Source organism: Tachypleus tridentatus, chromosome 2 (genome assembly GCF_004210375.1).
Source record: "Tachypleus tridentatus isolate NWPU-2018 chromosome 2, ASM421037v1, whole genome shotgun sequence".
NCBI lineage: Eukaryota > Metazoa > Arthropoda > Merostomata > Xiphosura > Limulidae > Tachypleus > Tachypleus tridentatus.
In genome coordinates this window covers 107,244,936-107,264,546 of record NC_134826.1, presented here as the reverse complement: position 1 = coordinate 107,264,546, position 19,611 = coordinate 107,244,936, and the positions used below count along the sequence as shown (strand labels likewise).

The following is a 19,611-nucleotide window of genomic DNA, read 5'->3' as shown; positions in this document are numbered from 1 at the left end:
ACACCAGACTGGGAAACTTCATACAATGCCAGATACAAGTCTGGTCATGTGAACCTGGATACAAAGGCCAAAAGATAAAATAGTGGACCATCTTTAACTGAATAGAACAGCCCACCAAGGAGGGAAAACACAATCCCAGGTGGGGTGCTGTGGCAAGGAATATAGTTTAGCAGCATACAGTAGGGAGAGTTGTAAATGTTTAAGATGCAGAGGTGGTTCATGGAATTCAGTGCACAAACTCTGGATCAGTGAAGTGTAGAACACCCCTGATCAGAGCCATAGACCCTGATGGTGAAAGGGATCCAGCACTCTTAGTGCTGAAGGCCTGGATGAACCATAGACTAAAGATTATGTGAGAGCACAACAGATCTGTAGCACAGAACTTCAATCAGCTCCTCAAGAGGTGGAATAGAGGATGTGGAAGATTTTCAGTGCTCTAGTACACCTAACACAAAGCAGCTTGATTATGTGGAATAAAAGTCAACTTGTGATAAAAAACAAACCCCAAAAACTTCATTACTGATACCATGGGAAGAGCATAATCACTGAGCTGAAGCTTTGGATAAAGATGTAATCCCTGTTGGTGGCAAGAATGCATGCACATGGTTTTTGAAGAAAAAAAGAAAGAGCATCTGGAATTGTCTAATGCAAAAGATGATTGCGAGCAGCCTGAAGCTGCTACTCAATAAACTTCATGTTCAGCATCTGATAAAATGTGGAAGTCTTCAAAGTATAGTCCATTTGCAACAGTTAAAGGAAGCTGATTAGTGATGGTATCAATCTTAATACTGAAAAGTGTGATACTCAAGACACAGCCCTGTTTAGAATTGTCATGGACAATCAGCTGTTTGAATAGAAATGAGCAACTGGCCCCACAACCTGTAGGAGTGAAAGTCACATAAAATTTCTTACCTCCATGTCATATCATAACCCTTCCAAGATCAAAGAAGAAAGAAACTTGATTGCTGAGAAAGGCTTCCATGATCAAAGTTTGAGTCAAATCAGATGGCTCATGATATAGCACTGTCATCAGAACCCACACTAAGTTGGCAAAAGGACACTGTTTGATTTTTAAGAACTTAATGAGATGAGCATTGAACATTCTCTCCAAGTCTTTACACAAAAATCTCAAAGAAGTAGGTCTATAGTTTTTTGGAATATTAAGATCCTTCCCAAGCTTAGAAAAATGTAGTATAATAGTGTACTTTCAAGCATCAGGAAAGACATCCTCCTGCCAAATCCGGTTGAAAACAACCAGAAGGATAGAAAGAGAGGCAGGAGGTATATGGTGCAAAACATACTGAATACTGTCAGACTGATGAAGAGCAATATGCTGTTTCACTAAAGTGAACGGACAACTATAGTTAAAGAGACCCACCTCTTGAAAGGAAAGTGGTGAACACCTAGCCCAAGTCTTGATAGTCAAGAAAGCAAGGGAGAAGCCAGAAGTGCTGTAAAGGTAAAAGACAAAAAAACTCTCACCAAGGGCTTTAACAATGTCAAGGACATTTTCAACTTCCTGACCATCAGAAAGCAAGATCAAAAAGGTTTGGGAGATGTATAACTCACCAAACTTCTGAATCTTGTCCAACATAACTTTGGAGCTGGAGGAACTAGAGATAAATGATGCAGTAAGAAAGAGAGAGGTATCGTCAGAAGGTTTCCCAGGCTTGTTTTTAAGCCTTCTGTTTCTCTTGGCTGGCCAGACTTCACTAAGGATGAGGATAGCATGGAAAATGTGTCACAGGAATAAAATGAGCAGCTGCCTGGACTATAAAGTTAGTCATTGCTCCCATACAGACACCAATAGACAGCAAAAAGATGATGGCTGGATTAAATTCCAATAGTGATGAAAAATTTCTAACTGTCCACAAGAGGTAATCTGTGAAAACATTCAGAGCACCCACAACATAAGAAGCTAAAAGGCAGAAATGCAAAGAATGGGCCCTGAATGGGATCAAAAGTTTTGAAACAGAGAGAGCAAGAAATCCTCTGGTAATCCATATAGGATATTACAGAGGAATTGTCTGTATCAATTATTACCAAATGCCACATACCACAAGAAGGAAATGTACCAAGTCTAGAGCTCTAGAAGGTTGATAAGTAGGACAATTCCTCTAGGCTCCCAAAAGAGTTGAGACAAGTACCCTACCCTATCAGCAAAGCATCTGCAAGAAGATGAAGTTCCAGGAGAGAGGGAGAAAGAAGAGCATCCTCTGGAGTAATGGTTCTGTTGAGCCCCCAAGTGAAAATGTTATGTACAGAAAGAGGATGATGGATAAGGAAGGACAAAAGATCATGAGATGTTACATGTATTATGCAGATTCTACAGCAAAAGAAGCATGTGAGCATGTCCTAACAGAATAAATAGGAGGTGGTATGGAAGCCCAAATCCTCCAAAATAGAGATAACCTCTTGCACTGGAAGAGATTGGGAGGATAGAACTGTGGAAACCATGGCCTACCAACAAAGTGGAGATGGCTGTACTCTACAGAGATGAGGAATGACTAATACATCCAATTGAACCAGATATATAGTGGAGGTGAGATAATACCTCTCCAGCCTGACCCAAATGAGTTGTCTTCCATAGAAAAAGAAAATTATGTTTGTAGGAGCCCTAGTGTGATAAATTGATATTATGGAGAAGGATGAGAAACCTATTTGACAGCATCCTTGGCCAACATTTCTGAAATTGCTTCTAAAAGGTGCCAACAAGACACTGGATTTCATGAAAGAGGAACAAAAATGAAAAAATGAAACAATGGAGGAGTAGAGACAAACCAAAAAAGTAAAACCATCAGAAAGTACTCGCATGCAGTAGTGAGCCACAAATAGAATCCCTAGACCAGAATAATAAGTCAAATGGGTCTCTAACATCCCTGAGTCTGTAGGATAGTCACCATCAGAATTGAGAACTATACACAGAGGAAGGGCAACTGGTAGTAAAGAAATGGAAGGGACTGACAGAAGAGTAGATGAAGTATGAGAGAGTTTAATAGCAAAATAAATTAAAGAGAGGCAGGAGACAAAAAAAAGATATGTAATTGCAACCCATAACTTCAGAGAATAAGGTATTTTACTGAAATGGCCTTGTTGTTGGGATTTTTTGGAAAGGGATGTCTTTTTTTTTTGTCTTTTTTTTTGGCTCAGGTATGTTTGCCTCTTTCTTATCTCGGAGATCTTTCCCTAGCTCCTTGCCTCTAACAAGGCCATTTCAGTAAAATACAGAAAAATAAGGGAAAAAGGATCTGCCAAAATGAAGGAGAAAGGAGGAAAACAACAGAAAGAGGTAGTGAGAGAAAGACACAGGTGTGAAATTTTGAGTTGAGAAAGTCAAGCAGAGATAAGAGGATCTGATCTAAAGACTAGAGAAAAGAATAAGAATTTCAAGAAAAGTAATACAGCATGATATTAAATCAATGCATATGTGGCAACCAGGCAAGAAGTATGAGGCATGCCTGCTCCAAAGCAACTCTGATATAAAAATAGTTCAATATGTTCTTGAATATCTCCATAAAAAAGACAAAACATGAAAATTAGAGGCAGAGGAGAAATTAAAAAAGTGAAGGAGAAGAATCATACAAGACAGGAGAAAGAGAAAGAGGAGCCAATATACCTGCAAAACTATGTCCTAAAATTGTAGAGTTTGTAAACTCTATATTTCAGAATGTGTGACATAATTAATAGGCATAATACAAATATGCATGTTCAAAATCAATGAAGTAGACAGTTTTACTTTAAAAGATGACTGTCATTCACCTTCATTTGTTCCTTTAACCAAAAAGCCCAATAACAAGATAAAAAACCATCATTAGGATACAAAACCTGAAAGTGACCAACCCACCCAATTGTTCATCTTTCTTTTTCTTGTTTCACTCTAGATAACTCTACAACTACTTTATCACTAATGTCCATTTAAACCTAAGTCCACTCTATGTGCTTCAGAGAAGAGCAAAATATTAGTGCTTAATCAAAACTAGTAGTAATTTTGTTTTAAATCATAATTATAGAGTAAACAATGTTATAGTTACGCTTTTAAGCTAGCTTTCTTACAAATATCTGTTGCTCCTTGAAAATGCTCGAGTACAGGATGAAACAAGAATTACCAGCCAATAATAGACAAATATCAGATGACTATAATATACAGAATACTCAATGCTTTGTACACTATACAATCACTGTTTTCAGGGACCCAACCTCTATGTTATATGTGAAGAGGAGGATGAAAAAAATACACATAATATTAAATTTTGTTACACACGTTCATAGGATACACTAACTGTCAGTTACGGGGGAGAAAATGCCACAAAACAAGCAATACAAAACTTTGCAACAGTAAAATGATGTTGGGATTGCAGTGTCTTAAAGAATGCAAACAAAAATATATGAATGAGATATAGATAAATCATCCCTACATGAATTTCAATATTAAAATTTAATATTAGGCTGGAAAATTCATACTTGACTTTAATATTACTGTAGTTAGAAGTTACATATTCTTTACTGTTAGTATGCAGTTTGTTTATCATAATATTATAATCATGTCAGAGCAGGCATCAATGCACAGTAACTAACAGCCTAGGAGTTACATACAAGGATAACCAAGTTGAATTAAAACATGTTTTGACAATTGCAGACAGATTCTTGCTACCAGATCAGTTGAAGCGATCGATGTTCTAACCATTTTGTACTTAAGCATTTTACAATGTAACATTATATTTTAATATTGAAGATCATGTAGAGATGATCTGCGTACAGGTGTATCGCTCCTATATTCTTGGTTGTATTATTTTTGGCATTTAGAGAATGTTTTTATTACTTGTAATATTTGTGTTAACATTAGCAACAGTATACTAGTTAGATGCTTTAAGAAAATGATCAACCAAACCACAAAAAACAATGCAAAACATAAGTGATGCTGGCAAGGATTTTCTTATTCAAATTATAATAACTCAAGAATTATTTTGCATCTATTACAATTAAAAGCCATCTATCATTTATTTGCTCAAATCAGGAAATGATCTAAATCTTTTTGTAATGCAACAGTATCCTCCTCAGAGCCAACAAATATCCAAGACCTTAATATCATCAATAAATATAAACAATTTATTGACCATTCTTTCATCAATGTTATCAAGTTTAGTCAAAAAGGAGTAAAAATCCTAACACTAAGCTCTGTGGTATCCCATCTGTGACATGAATCCAGTTTGACTAAGTACCACTTATAACAGCCTTATACTTTCTTTTATCTTTCCACTTCTCTGTCAAACAAGACAAATTATCTCCCATAACTGAGAGATTATTTTTTAACAAGCCTTTTAAATAGTATTTTGTGAAATGCTTTTTAAAAACCCAGACACACCAAATCCACACAATTACACTTATCTACATAAGCAAATACCTCATCAAAGAGTGCCAAATTGAACCCTCAAGTCAAACCAGTTTGCTCATCCTTACATATTAACCTAAGCCTAGCATTCAGACCTAATGCTCTTACTTACAAACACAGTTTTCAATCATTTTATTATTTAACAGATTAGGCTTTCCACAGGTTAAATATTAACACATGTATTTTATATTTGAGCTTTAACATTTGTGTTCTTGTCAATATTTTCGATTAACTATGTATGTATTTTTGAGAATGGAAATGAGTTATAAAAACATTATAGTTTTAACAACAAGAATACCTTTCTTCACTACATGAATATACTTCTGTTTCTTTCTTTCATTTATAGTGTAAAATTATAGCAAATGAAATTTAAAATAGTATGATGAAATCTCAATTTTCTTTGAAGCTGATATACTTTATACATTGATTTATTTATTTGTGGTAAATTTATACTTAGATTTTTCAGTATTTATTGAAATTTTTAATATTTGAACTCAAATACATAATTAAAATAGTCACATAAAATAATAAAACCATATAAATATATTTTTTCATTTCTGCAAACTTAGTCTATGTTTTATAAAATGGAGAGCTTTTATCATTGGATGATACTTTTAAAATTTCTCCAGTACCACCATATACAAAAAAAAAAAAAAAAAAAAAAAAAAACTGTAACAGCATTACTTAAAAGTGAAAATTATACACAAGAAATTAATTTATTTTAAATGTTATATTCCAAAACAAATGTATATTCTTACCTGCAAAGCCATTTGCACATAAGCAGGTAAAACTATTGATTTCATTAACACATTTGGCTTTGTTATAACAAGGACTGTTCTCACATTCATCAATGTCTTCTTCACAGGTATTCCCAATGAAGCCATCAGGACAGTCACATTTAAATCCATTCAAAAAATCTTTGCATGTTCCATTATTCTGACAGGGATTACTTTTACATTCATCAATCTCTTCCTCACAATGGATTCCTATTAAAAAAAAGTTCTAATTTGTCTTTGCACCATTTAGATTGTTTGCAGATATTTTGCAATCATACATTTGTTAGATACAATATGTTCTCAATGTCACATACAGAGCAAACTTAGCAATGTTATACTTCCTACTATTTAAGCTAAATAGGTCATCCTTTAAAACCCACCATAACTTCCAAGTGAAAACATGAAAAGCAACTTCAATATAGCCATTTCTATCTATGCAAGTATCCAATAAATATTTAAAGAAATAATTAAATTTGCAGCTGACAAATAACATCACATCATTCTATAAGCTTATAACTTTAACCAACAAATATTTTTCAAAAGAATTAATACACATCCATACTTTGATTTTGTACCCTTATAATTTAAGCCTGTGATTCCAACCATTTTTATCACTCAACTAAATGATACACAAAAACACTGTTCAAACTAAACACAATTGTAATACCCAAATCAGTTTGCCTCCAACTCACCAATGCTACAGGATAAAAAGTCCAAAATTTAGAACATCTCATTTCTTATATTTCTTAAGTTAGGTATCATTTAAGTATATCCAGTGCTTGCACTCTTTTCCAACATAGTTCTATCCTTCCTAAAGTAAAGGGATGAAAACTGCTTATGGTACTCCAAAGGAGACCTCTTTAGTCTTGTAGATGATTACTATAGCTACCTTGTTCTCATATTTAAATCTTTCAAACAAAATTATAGTCCTTACTTCACTGTAGTTAAACATTAGCAGAAGTCTTCATTTTTCATTAATAGTCACATTGCTTTTTACAGTATCAATACTTTCCTGGCAAAATAATATCCATTCCAAATAATCATGCCACAAGTGTATAACTTGAAAATTCTCAGTACTGAAATTAATTTTCAATATTTGGTTCATTCAAAACTCAATCATTTGAATAAGAAAAACAGCTTAAAGAAAATCTGCTCTTCTTAAAAATTTCTTAATATCAGAAAGTTTGGAAATATTATTACCTGAAAAAGCAATCTATGTTATTGATGTGAGCAATGAGCAACAAGCTCTTGAAAATAAACACTTAGCCACACACCTGATAGTTACGTTCTTCAAAATGAGAACAATGTCCTTTTATCAGCATTTTGATTTTACCATTAAGTCAATTTTCTACTAACTCAATTTTTCAAACATAAGCATCTAATGTACTTTAATGAGCATCTCATGAAGCATTTCATCAAAAGCTTTCTGAAAATCAAGATATGATACACTTGATGCCAAAACTTTCCAACATATTTGTAATAAATTAAAACTATTTTCAAAGTCCACAATGTCAATCACTTTTAAAATACAAACTTTGCAAATGCTTTTCTTAATACTTTGCATTATATCTAGTATTTTGGTGGTTATACAATATTTAATTTTCAGATTCATATGTCAGATAATGGTCTGTCATAATTTACCTGCATAGATACATTTATAAAAGCAATACAAAAAAAAAAATATGAGGGAATTCAATAAGAATAATAATGTGATTTTAGAATCCATTGAATAAGGCCCTTATGCTAGATTCATATGTTACATATACATGACCATTTATGTTTAATAAGAGGGTACTATTCAGTTTATATGATGCAAGCATTAAAGAAAATTTTTAGAAGCAATAGTTATGGCATACTCCCTGTTTATGATTCATTTGTTGCATAGTTCAACTGTTCTGAATTGATGTCATGCTACTTGAACCTTCTGAACTTTTATCATTGCTTTAAGTGAGTATTCTTTCATTATAGTACCTATGGTTTGTGCAAGTAAGTAAATAAGTTAGTGAAAGTGAATTTAGACTATGCAATTGTGACTTTAACCATGAAGAGCATATAGTGGAAATTTGTAAAGAGAGCTTCATAGCTTGTATTGTAATTACAGAGATAAAAGGGGAATAATTTACTCTAAAGTAATCTAACCTGCCTATGATAACCAACAGTGTAACAAAGTTTTTGAACATATGTTTAACTTGTTTTGAACATATTACTTTAAAACAAGTGAATTGTGTGCTGTACATTTATTGTTGAAATTTACTTCCAAGAAGTCACAGCCAGCCCCATAAAAACCTGAAATTATATGTATGACAAATAATATTTTTGAATTACCTTACACTGCCCTTATACTAGATCTATACTTACGATAAACAATGTTTTTCGAATGCCCTACAGCACCAATGCACCAAAACCACAGATCAAAATTTATGAAGTTATATTTTATTCAAGGTTTTGTTTAAATATTAATTATGAAGTGATTGAAAGAAAAATACCAAATGCAATGTGGTTTCTGAACACTTTTACAAATAATAAAATGTCCACGATCATTTTCCAGTCAGGCAAGAATACAAAATAGTAATTCTAGGGTAGATTAAGAATCTTATAGCATGAGTGACTGAATGTTCCCCATCAATTGTGAAATCAAATGCACCTAATACGAGGGGGTACTTGAAAAGTATAATAATTATATCAATTAGTGATATTCAGTAATAAACTCTCAAAATTTTGATACCATTATCTTATTAATCCTAACAATCTAAAAAAAAAAGAAAGAAAGCAATCATACTATGGTACAGTTATCAGTTTGATCATTCATACCAGTTCCATCAATTAAGACACCTAGGAACCTACAAGAAGTAAAACCTAGGATAAATATCAAACTAACATAAAATAAGATATATATGAAACTAATACAAAATTTAAGATACATACTTTTCAAAAATTAATATTACATGACCACTAGACAAAAAACGTAATATTAGGATATGTTACAATTTTCATACACACAAAACGTTTTCCCATTAGATGCTTACGTACCTCACATAATAGCTTTCCTTGATTAATGCTACTCTCTATATGCTCAGTTTTTTTGCTTGCCGTTAGCCTTGATACTTTCAAGTAATTCCATGTGTTTAATGTGGTATAGCTGTACTGTGGCATGCAAAAGCATGTAACAACTCTCCACCAATAGGTACATGACACACTTCCCTGGTATAGCTGTCTCCCCATGGATTACAGAGTTTAACCTCACTTCGAGATTAGGAACCAAGAACGAAACACTAGAAGTGGGGAGGAAGGGTGAGAGGAGGTAAGTATCTATCAGAAATACATTTAATGTGTAGGAGAAAATGATCATTTCCAATACAATATCTTATCTCTATTCACATAATAGCTAGAATCCTACACCTACCTGACAAAGGAATCAAAGTAAGAGGACCTATATGACCCCACTTCAGTATGCATTTACAAAGAACTCGTATAGTGTGATGTCTCTGTCAAGACTTAAAAATACTAGTGGAAGACTGCACCACATATGAACAAGGTATATTCTTTGCCTGTGAAGTAAAAGAAATGTTGTTAAATGGGTGGCAAATAAAATTGTCCATATGTGCTTCAGCTACAGAATGGACAGGTCACATTCAACCTAAGGTAGGAGATCAACTTCAGCCTCAAACTATCCAAACTGAGAAAGGAACATCTCATCCCAGGTAAAAGGAAGGTCTTCAATCATCTGTATTCAAACTGTAAACAGAAGGTCAACTCCAGTTAAAAACAAGAAAAAGAATAATAGTTCATCAGTTCCAATAAGGAGGAGGTCCTTAAACAACTGAAACCAGACATGTTCATGATGTAAAATAACTAAAGCATGCTGAACATAATCAGGAGGTCAACTACATCCAAAGCCAGCATAGCTTGGAAAGGATGACCTGGCCCATGGTGGAAAGGAAATCCTTTACTATTCATCTCAGACTCAGGAACTAGAAAGAAACATCTGAAAGAAGTTCTGAAAACTCAAGCCCTCAAGGTAGGGAAATAGGAGTGAATGCTAAATAAAGGCATTGGGAAGGAAGGTCCTATCAGTGTAAATAACGATACAGGTACTGCAATAGAGGATGAGACAGACTGGAGGATAGGCATAAATGTAATGGTCTTTCCAATCCTGACTTTAAACACCTACTGCCAACATTAAAGGATATGGAATTGATGATCATAAAAGAGCAAGTTTGGTGTTCTGATTGATTGCAAATACAATGAAATGGGGCATACCAAACCAAAAGCATAGCCACTGAAAGATCTGTGGATCAAGGGACCACAATATGGGAAGACTTCTGTCAGGATGAGACAGCCAATCTGCTACAAGACTGAGAACACCTGGGATATACCAAGCCTGCAGCTAAATATGCTGGACGTGAGCCCAAAATAAAAGATTTAATGTTTGAAGTGACATGATCAAGAATGGGTATCCCCTTGCCAGGTGATATAAGTTGAGTTATTTGAATGGATCCTGAATCACTTACCTTTCAGAAGGGGAAGGCACTGATTCAGAGCTCAACAAAGAACCAAAAGATTCAGAAGATTTATTTGAAACTTGGACTCAACTGGTGACCAAGGACCTAAGACTTCTCAAGAATCTAAATACACTTCCCAACCAAACAAAGAGCCATCTGTAAAAAAAGTATAAATCCAGTCTGGAATGTGGAAGAGGTAGTCATTGAGAAGGGAGGAAGGAAGGTTGATAGAGAAGTCCAGGGGATACCTGGCAAGGTCCCATTAATTGTGCAATGCCCACTAGAGTGCACTCATGTTTAAGTAAAGGGGGAGTGGATTGTGCTTTTTGAACTGCCAGCTCCACAGACTATACTAGAACCAAAGAAGGTTGAACTTAACTGAGGTAGAAGTTGAAAAGAACTCCAAGAAGACTAAGATATTGTGTTGAGGTCAGGACAGACACCCCTTACTTGATCCACCAACCTACTCATGCAGAAACTGAGTGTAGCAAGAAAAAACTGTTAATGAGGGAGCTAGAAGTCAGTCATCCATGCAAATATTGAAACGAAGCCCTAGAGAGTGAAGCCATTTGACGAATGCTTTGACAGACCAGCAAAAAAACATAAAAGGCAGAAGCTTACCTACATAGAAGGGCTTAAATAGGGAGAGCCATTCCTCATAGATAAACTGTAGGAACAAACAGGATGCAGAGGATATGGAAGGTGTAAGTTGTAGTTCAAACAGAAATGTTAATGCCCAGTTGCCAGTTCTGTCTTTTTGTAGACAACAAATTACACAAGGAAAAGAACCCTCAAAGTTACTGAGCTACAGGTTCTATAATATCTTTGGAAAGAAAGTCAAAAACTACTTTCTAAAGTTGCTAGCTGATATAGGATACCAAGGAGGGAGGAAAGAGATATGGGAGAAAATGTATGGAAAACAAGTGAGAATCTGTCTAATGACACATGAATAAACCAAGGATTTGTAGTAATGGTTCTCCCAGTGTGGTCAAATTTGTACAGCTTGGTTCCTACAGATATTCACTGACACCATTAGTGGCAAGTGGATCAGTGCAGAGGAAGAGTTAAAACAGTGGAAGGGAAGTGACAGAATACAAATATAGGAGCAGGGGAAGAATGAGACATGCAAGTGGCATGGAAGGATAGGAAAGAGTGGAGACAGGCTGACTCCACAGACTCCAATGGGTCAAAAACACCTCTGTAAATAAACTAGCACAACAAGGGTGTCATGCATAAATCTCTTAATGATGTATGAGGCAAAGGCACCCACATCAGAAGGGAATCTATACCCAAAAGATTTCAACTACACAGGAACCAAGTGTGAAGGGACAGAGCTGAGGAAGATAAATATACTAATATGGACAACAATATGAACTGGCCACCCTCAAAAAACCCTGAGGGAAAAGATGGAGAGCCTCAGACAAAAGGTGAATGGAAGGAAAGTAGTGATGGAGGGAGTTTAATATTGACCAAAGGTAACAGAACTGTGCCTGGGAGAAAAAAATTGAAGTATCAGGGTCTAAAACCCAAACTGGGATTAAAGAATTCAATTGCTGAGAATCAAAAAAAAAAAAAGATTCAAAGCTTGATGGTAGGCTAAAGCACAGCTGGCAGAGACTGCACAACAAAAGGAGGAGGGAAAATAATGTCCAAGTCTTCGTCACCCTGTTTTACATCTCTAGGGTAGGAGATAAGTGGTTGAGGATCAGGAAGGCCCCAGCCTGCATGAAGGGTTCCATTTCCCAGTACACAAGAGCTGAAATCTACTCTGCCCATAATGTAACACTCATAGTCATATTAACAGGTGTCTAAACCATTGTAGTAGTAGCAGCAGTTGAAATTGTTATGATAATAGACAGTGAATTCATCACCAAATTTTGAGTGGATAAAAGCACTAAGGTAAAAGATTTTGACATAAAAAGAGTTGTTGAAAAAGAGAGAGGAAAATGTTTTCACAAATACAATTCAACACATACTGAACTGCTGTTAAACTATTGAATTTAAATGCTTAGTTCAAAACCCAAGTTCAAAAATTAAGTGTAAAAATTAGTAATATTTTAAGGTTAAAATTCCAGTGAGAAAAACATTTGAACATTGGAGTGCCAAACTAACAAGTGAGGTTAAACTCTGCAATCAATGGAAGACAGCTGTAGCAGGAGAATGTGTTACATTCTTAATGGTGGAGGTTTGTTGCATGCTTTTGCATGCCAAAGTACAACTGTGCAGTAAACATGTAGAAATAGGTAGGAGTATCATGGCTAGTGGTGAGGAAAAAAATTGAGCCAGTAAGGAACAGCACTAACTGAGAAAAGCTATTACATGAGAAAAAATAAAGTATCATATTGGCATTTCAAGTCAAATACATATTTAAACCACACATGACTGGTTTGGCATTATTCATTAGAAAAAAATGGCAACTAAAAACTTTTAAAGCTATGCTCAAATAATTTTATAAAAAATAGAAAATGAAATGTGATGTTATTTCATGTGAAAATGCGTGTAACATAAATAAGAACTTCTTGGCTTGTTAAACCTAATACTCTCTTAATATTTTGTTTTGGGTAAAGCAAAGCAGAAACATTTGGGAAATACATGTTAAAAGAGCACCCAAGAATTAACATGTATGGATGGATTTGCTTACATCATACTGTAATTCAGTTTGATATTAATATCCACATGCACCATAGGAAAATGTACATAATATACATGTATCTTAAATAAATATCGATAATTTTTAAGCACAAATTTGGCTATATGATTGTAAATCTAAACATGTATTCTACATTTTACAACACTGACTTAGCAGTAGTTAAATAAGCTGACACAGGTGAAATCTGCCGTTATAGACAAATCAATTTTTTTAACTGAAGGTGAGCTAAATATGTCTTCATATTAGCTCACTTAATTTACTGCAAGGTAAAGGAAATCATAGTGCTAGATCTAGCTGATAAACACAAAACCATCAAATTCTTTTGTAATGGAAAAGTATCAAAATTGTATTCATAAACAAACATGACACCAACTAATTTCCAAGCTAAAAGGCATATGAATGTGTACTGCATGACAATTTTTCTTATTATTTGAACTAATGAAAGGTGATGTTGCTTAAAACTGTAATTCTTATTTATTCATTACATCAATTTCTCCCACCCTAAAATACTAATGTTTTTTTTATATATTATAAAATCAACAAAGGTTTGTAAAATGTGTTACATTCTCAGTCAGTTCTGTTTATCCACTTATAAAATCATTAAAAAAAAATATTTTTGTGGATTACTGCAGAGAAAAATCTAAATGATTTCAATGACCTATTTTATACACACATAAATGCCACAAATAAATCATTGTGAGATTACCTTCCGTAAGAATGCACACTGCAAAAACGAAAAACACATTCAAACTCCTTTTTATTATAACTTATTTAAACAAATTAAAACATGTTTACAAACACATTTCAACTATATTATATAATAAACAAAAAGCTGAAAAACAGTAAAACATACAGAAAAGTACATCACAAGCAATGATTACCATTAACACATTAAACTAACTCAATAAAATAGTTTTAACACATGCGTGTTGTGCAATCAGGTATATTCTTTAATTATTAAATGTCTGAAGAAAATGGATTACACTAGTACTCCTTCAGATAAAGCAATTATCATTAATACAAGAAATTATCTTAACTTATGTAGTTTAACTATACCTTTATAGCCAGGTTTACATTGACACAAATAACTGAAATTCAGTGACTGGCAGGAGCCTCCATTCAGACAAGGTACTGAAAAGCAATCATTCACTGGTAACAGCTTTGGTTCAGACTGATTAGTGTCTTCCACTTCATTACTTTTACCTGTAAAAGATAGAAATCACAATATGTTGACAACCACTTCAAATAAAATTAAAATATTTCTTTTGCTACTTTTAGTAGTTGAGAAAATATTTGCTAATTGCAAAGTTGTTGTATACTAAACAAAAATTTATTTATTCACTGATATTGTACAAATCATACTCCATTCAATAATTCAATACTTTAAAAACAATTACAAAGATATCATCAAATTGAATGAATTAAAAGCATTTTATGATAACTGACCTTGCATGTTTAATTCATGCAAATGATATGCTCCTTTTTTATTGTATTGTACTTACTTTACTTTTTAAGGTGAAGTAGTTGTTTGTATTAGTGTAATCGATACTGTTCTTCATTTGTATTTTACTACTGAATTTGTAAGACATAGCAACTAATTTTGATGCAGTCTTTAAGTTTGTTTTCTTATTATAATGGTAAGTTTAGATTGCTATTGAAAAAAGTATTATGGTAATGAATTACATTTTTAAACCAGGCATAAATTTCCAATATATCTATCTATATATTTATGTGTGTGTATGTGTACTTCTTTTTAAATGATATAATTGTAAGTCTGACTTTCACCAAATCTAATGCACTTACTTTCACATTCTTCAGCAGAAATTGCTCCTCTTCTTCTTGTTTTCCCATCTTCCGGGCACTGAAAACAAGCTGCTTGTCCTTTTTTGGACTGATAGTAGCCATTTGGACAAGGAAAACAAGGCTTCAAGCCTGTATCAGACACCTCTCCTGGTGCACATTGTTCTAGATAACAATTAATTAAAAGTTATTGCTGACAAATACTTTTCAGGGAATAAATTATTGTCAAACAAATAACAAATTTCTATATAAAATGCCTTAGTTTTTCGTTCTCAGTAAACTGTTTTAAAGTTAACAACTTCAGATTTCTGTTATACAAAGAAACACATTTTAAACAATAACTATGATAGGAAGAATTATATTCTTAGATAACATTTTTGGACAACATGGAACATATTGCTAAATATGAAAAAAGATGATACATCAACACTATCAATTCCCTTTAGGATCTTTAAACACCTCAATCAGATCCCTTAACTTTTTTTTTTTCAAGTCAAAACAAGTTGAGAAATTTCAGCCTCTCCATCCTAGGCATCATTCTAGAAACCCTTCTCTGAACCCTTTCCAACAATTCAATGTCTCTCCTAAAGTAAAAAGCCCAAAATTGAACACAATAAATATTTCAAATGTATCTTAACCAGTGACCAGTATTTTATACTTTAATTCAATTTTTCTGTAGATACAACATAAAATCCTAATTGCCCTACCACTAACAACATTACCCTTCTTGCATGGTCTTAGAAACTGATCAACTATTACACCAGGATCCCTTTCTTTCATGACACTGTTAAGGTTATTCCTATCCACATTATACTTACATCTCAAATTATGATAACCCACAAGCATTAGTTTGTATTTCTTACAATTAAAACCCATCTGCCATTTATTTGCCCAACTCAATAAATTATCTAAGTCCTTTTGCTAAGCAGAAACATCACTACTACTCCTTCATTTATGTCATTGATATAAATAAAAAAACAACAACAACAAAGAGTCATAAGGTACAACTGAGCCATAAGGTACCCCCCACTTGTGACATTAATCCAGTTTGACTGAACTCCATTTTTAACAACCCTTTTCTATCCAGCTACTACTCTCCTCTTTAATTTGATAACATCCTCCACATCTATAGAGATGCTTTTTTTTTTTTAGAACCTTTTTTATGGTGCCTTGTCAAATGCTTTCTGAAAGTTCAAAAATAATAAATCTATACCTTTATCAACATAAGCAGCTATTTTTTCAAAGAAAATCAAAAGATTTGTAAGATAAGATTTTTCCTTATGAAAACATGTTGATAATCCAACAAAATTCTGAACTTTGTTAAATGATCTATAAAATTGTCTTTCCAAAACTTCTCTTTCAACTGATGTAAAAACTAAAGGGTCTATAATTACTGGGGCAACTTTTATCATCTACCTTGAAGAGTGGAATTATATTAGTTAACTTCCAATGCACCAACACCTGCTTACTTTTCAAGAACTGACAAAAAAAATAGTAGTAAGTGGCTTACTTATCCAATCTTTATCCTTCTTCAAAACCTTTAAGAAAATATTTACTGGTCCAAAGCCTTATCATTTTTTAAAAACTTTCAAATTTTTTCTTAACCAGCTCAGAATTAATGCAGTCATCTCACTTGATCTCATTTTCATTTCTCAACTGTTGAAGATGTGGAAAACTGCTTAAATTTTCATTAGTAAAAACTGAAGGAAAAGCAAAAGTTAATAACCCAGCAATCTCATAATCATCAGATATTAGCCTTCCTTTATAATCCTGGTCCTCTATTCTAACATTTTGTTTACACTTAATGTATTTAAAGAAATCATCACTGTTAAATTTCTTAAATTTATTATGCTCTTCTTTAATTTTATATATTATACTCTTTGTGAACCAACCTGGGTTTTTTTACTTCCTGCTATGCTTTTCTTTTTATAAGGAACATGATTACCTTGAATACTTAAAAAATCTTCGCATGTCATCAGTGTCTCCAAATAACTCAGCTTTCCAATTTACAACAAACAATTCATGTTGCATCCCTTCAAATTTTGCTTTTTTGAAATGTGGAACCAAAATATAATTAATTATTCCTTATCTCCATACGCAGCAAAACATCAAACATAATGAAGCAATGATCACTTGAACCCAGTTGTTCCACAATTTTCACCTCAATCATTTCTGTATTTGAAGTTAACAGTAAATCTAAAATACCATTGTTTCTAGTAGGTTCCTTGACTAATTGATGATTAAAGCTATCCTGAACAGTTTTCAAAAATCTTTCTCCCTCGTGGTTTGACTCTAACATTTCCCAATCTATATGTTTGAAATTAAAATCACCCATAATTATCACTTAATTAACAGCTAAACTCCAATAAAGTTTCTCACAGATTTCATTAATATCATTTGGTGGTCTGTAAGAAATTCCATCTAAATGCCTTTTTCCTTTGTAATCAATTTATTATCTTTAATATCCTCAACTTTAACATGATGTAACTCACATTTTACATATAAAGACACTTCTCCCCTCTTCTTTAATACTCTATCCCTATTAAATGGCCTATAAACCTGTATTTCAAATAAACTTCTGTCATTAAAATCATCAATGTTTCAGTTACTCCCACAACGTCAAAATCCTCCATCCTAATAATGCTCTAATGTCATCTATTTTATTTCTTATTCGTCTAGTATTACAATATTAGCAATTAAACCAACCCTTACAACCACTTCTATACTCATTTCCTGTGCTACATTTTTCTCTACCTCTCGTTCTTTTTTAATTTAGTTTGTTCTGACCCTTACCAGTGTCTAATCCTAGTTTAAACCTTCACTTACAGCTGAGTAAGTATCCTTAGTAAACAAGCCAGCCTCAACCCTATTTAAATGTAAACCATTTGTTTTTTAAAAAAAACTCCTTTCTTCCACTGAACTGATCCCACATATCCAACTAGGCTATCTGCTCATCCTTACATACTAACTTAAGCCTAGCATTTAGCCCTAGTGACCAACTTTAAGTTATAATTTCGTCCCCACAGTTAATTCTGGGCATTATCCCTGAAAAAATTAAGTTATGGCCCTTTTCTTTAAATGCCTTTATTAAACCTTTGTACTCATTCATTAGCTCCTTTGACCTACCTTTTCCCAACTCATTAGCCCCTACATGCATCACCAAAACATACCCTACACTTGTGCCCTTGTATATACTCATTTCCTGTGCTACATTTTTCTCTACCTCTCGTTCTTTTTTAATTTAGTTTGTTCTGACCCTTACCAGTGTCTAATCCTAGTTTAAACCTTCACTTACAGCTGAGTAAGTATCCTTAGTAAACAAGCCAGCCTCAACCCTATTTAAATGTAAACCATTTGTTTTTTAAAAAAAACTCCTTTCTTCCACTGAACTGATCCCACATATCCAACTAGGCTATCTGCTCATCCTTACATACTAACTTAAGCCTAGCATTTAGCCCTAGTGACCAACTTTAAGTTATAATTTCGTCCCCACAGTTAATTCTGGGCATTATCCCTGAAAAAATTAAGTTATGGCCTTTTTCTTTAAATGCCTTTATTAAACCTTTGTACTCATTCATTAGCTCCTTTGACCTACCTTTTCCCAACTCATTAGCCCCTACATGCATCACCAAAACATACCCTACACTTGTGCCCTTGTATAGCATAACCTCATTCTTTGCTCCCTAATTACCTCATGAACTATTCTATCCACATACCTTACCAAGGAATAACCTATAACCTCCTTATCATCTACATCTTTTTCTAACCTTTTTTTTCCATTCTCATCAATAGTTCATCATCTAAAGAAGCCAAGGGCTGAAATTTGTTGCTCAATAGAATAGGCTCATAATAACTAAATTCAGTTCTTTTGCTGTAATAATACCATTTCTAACTTTGTGACTGTCACTGTCAGCAGATGTATCCTTTTTATGTAAATGCTTAAGCTCCTTATGAAATTCTGCTGCCATTTTCCATAGTCTATGCTTCTGTTTATCTCTTGCCACTACTTGGATATGATAGCCTCAAACCTACAAACTCTGCATAAAAATTGCATATCTTCATTACTAACTTCCTTAAAAGTACATGCTAGTCCCAAGTTCCCAAATAAAATACACTCATTACACCTAGCAAACTGGGAATGTTTAAGACCTACTCTAGCCTTACCCACTGTATTTATACTTATCATCTGAAAAGAAAAACTTAATATCAAATACCAGTAGTCTTCTTTTTAACACTGTTACTGTTAGACTAACCTTAAAGAACCAATAACAATACATTTATCACTACTTTGTTTTCACACTAAAGTTTATCTTTAATTATCTAGAAATTGGATTTAGAAACATAATTTAATAATTTATTAAAATTAGTATTAACAATATATGTAACATTAATTACAAACTGTATTTAGCCTGATTTATAACTTATCTGTAAGTTATAATAGTATGAGCTGAATTTAAAACATCAGGAGATAATAAACTAGTTTTTAGTTTGTAT

At 33.4% G+C, this 19,611-nt stretch overlaps 1 protein-coding gene across 3 annotated transcripts in view; it reads right to left on the bottom strand.

Annotated features, from left to right (window-relative positions):
* The window catches only part of LOC143244792 (sushi, von Willebrand factor type A, EGF and pentraxin domain-containing protein 1-like), a 164,771-nt gene that overhangs the window by 122,043 nt on the left and 23,117 nt on the right, over nucleotides 1-19,611 (bottom strand). For 2 of the 3 annotated variants that reach the window (XM_076490120.1, XM_076490119.1), the window contains 3 exons: nucleotides 15,121-15,282; nucleotides 14,374-14,520; nucleotides 6,148-6,375 (listed from right to left, as the gene is read on the bottom strand). In XM_076490120.1, coding sequence (XP_076346235.1) covers nucleotides 6,148-6,375; nucleotides 14,374-14,520; nucleotides 15,121-15,282 — 537 coding nt within the window. Of the gene's footprint in view, nucleotides 1-6,147; nucleotides 6,376-9,195; nucleotides 9,438-14,373; nucleotides 14,521-15,120; nucleotides 15,283-19,611 lie in introns of all 3 variants that reach the window. The other variant, XM_076490121.1, reaches the window with a different exon arrangement.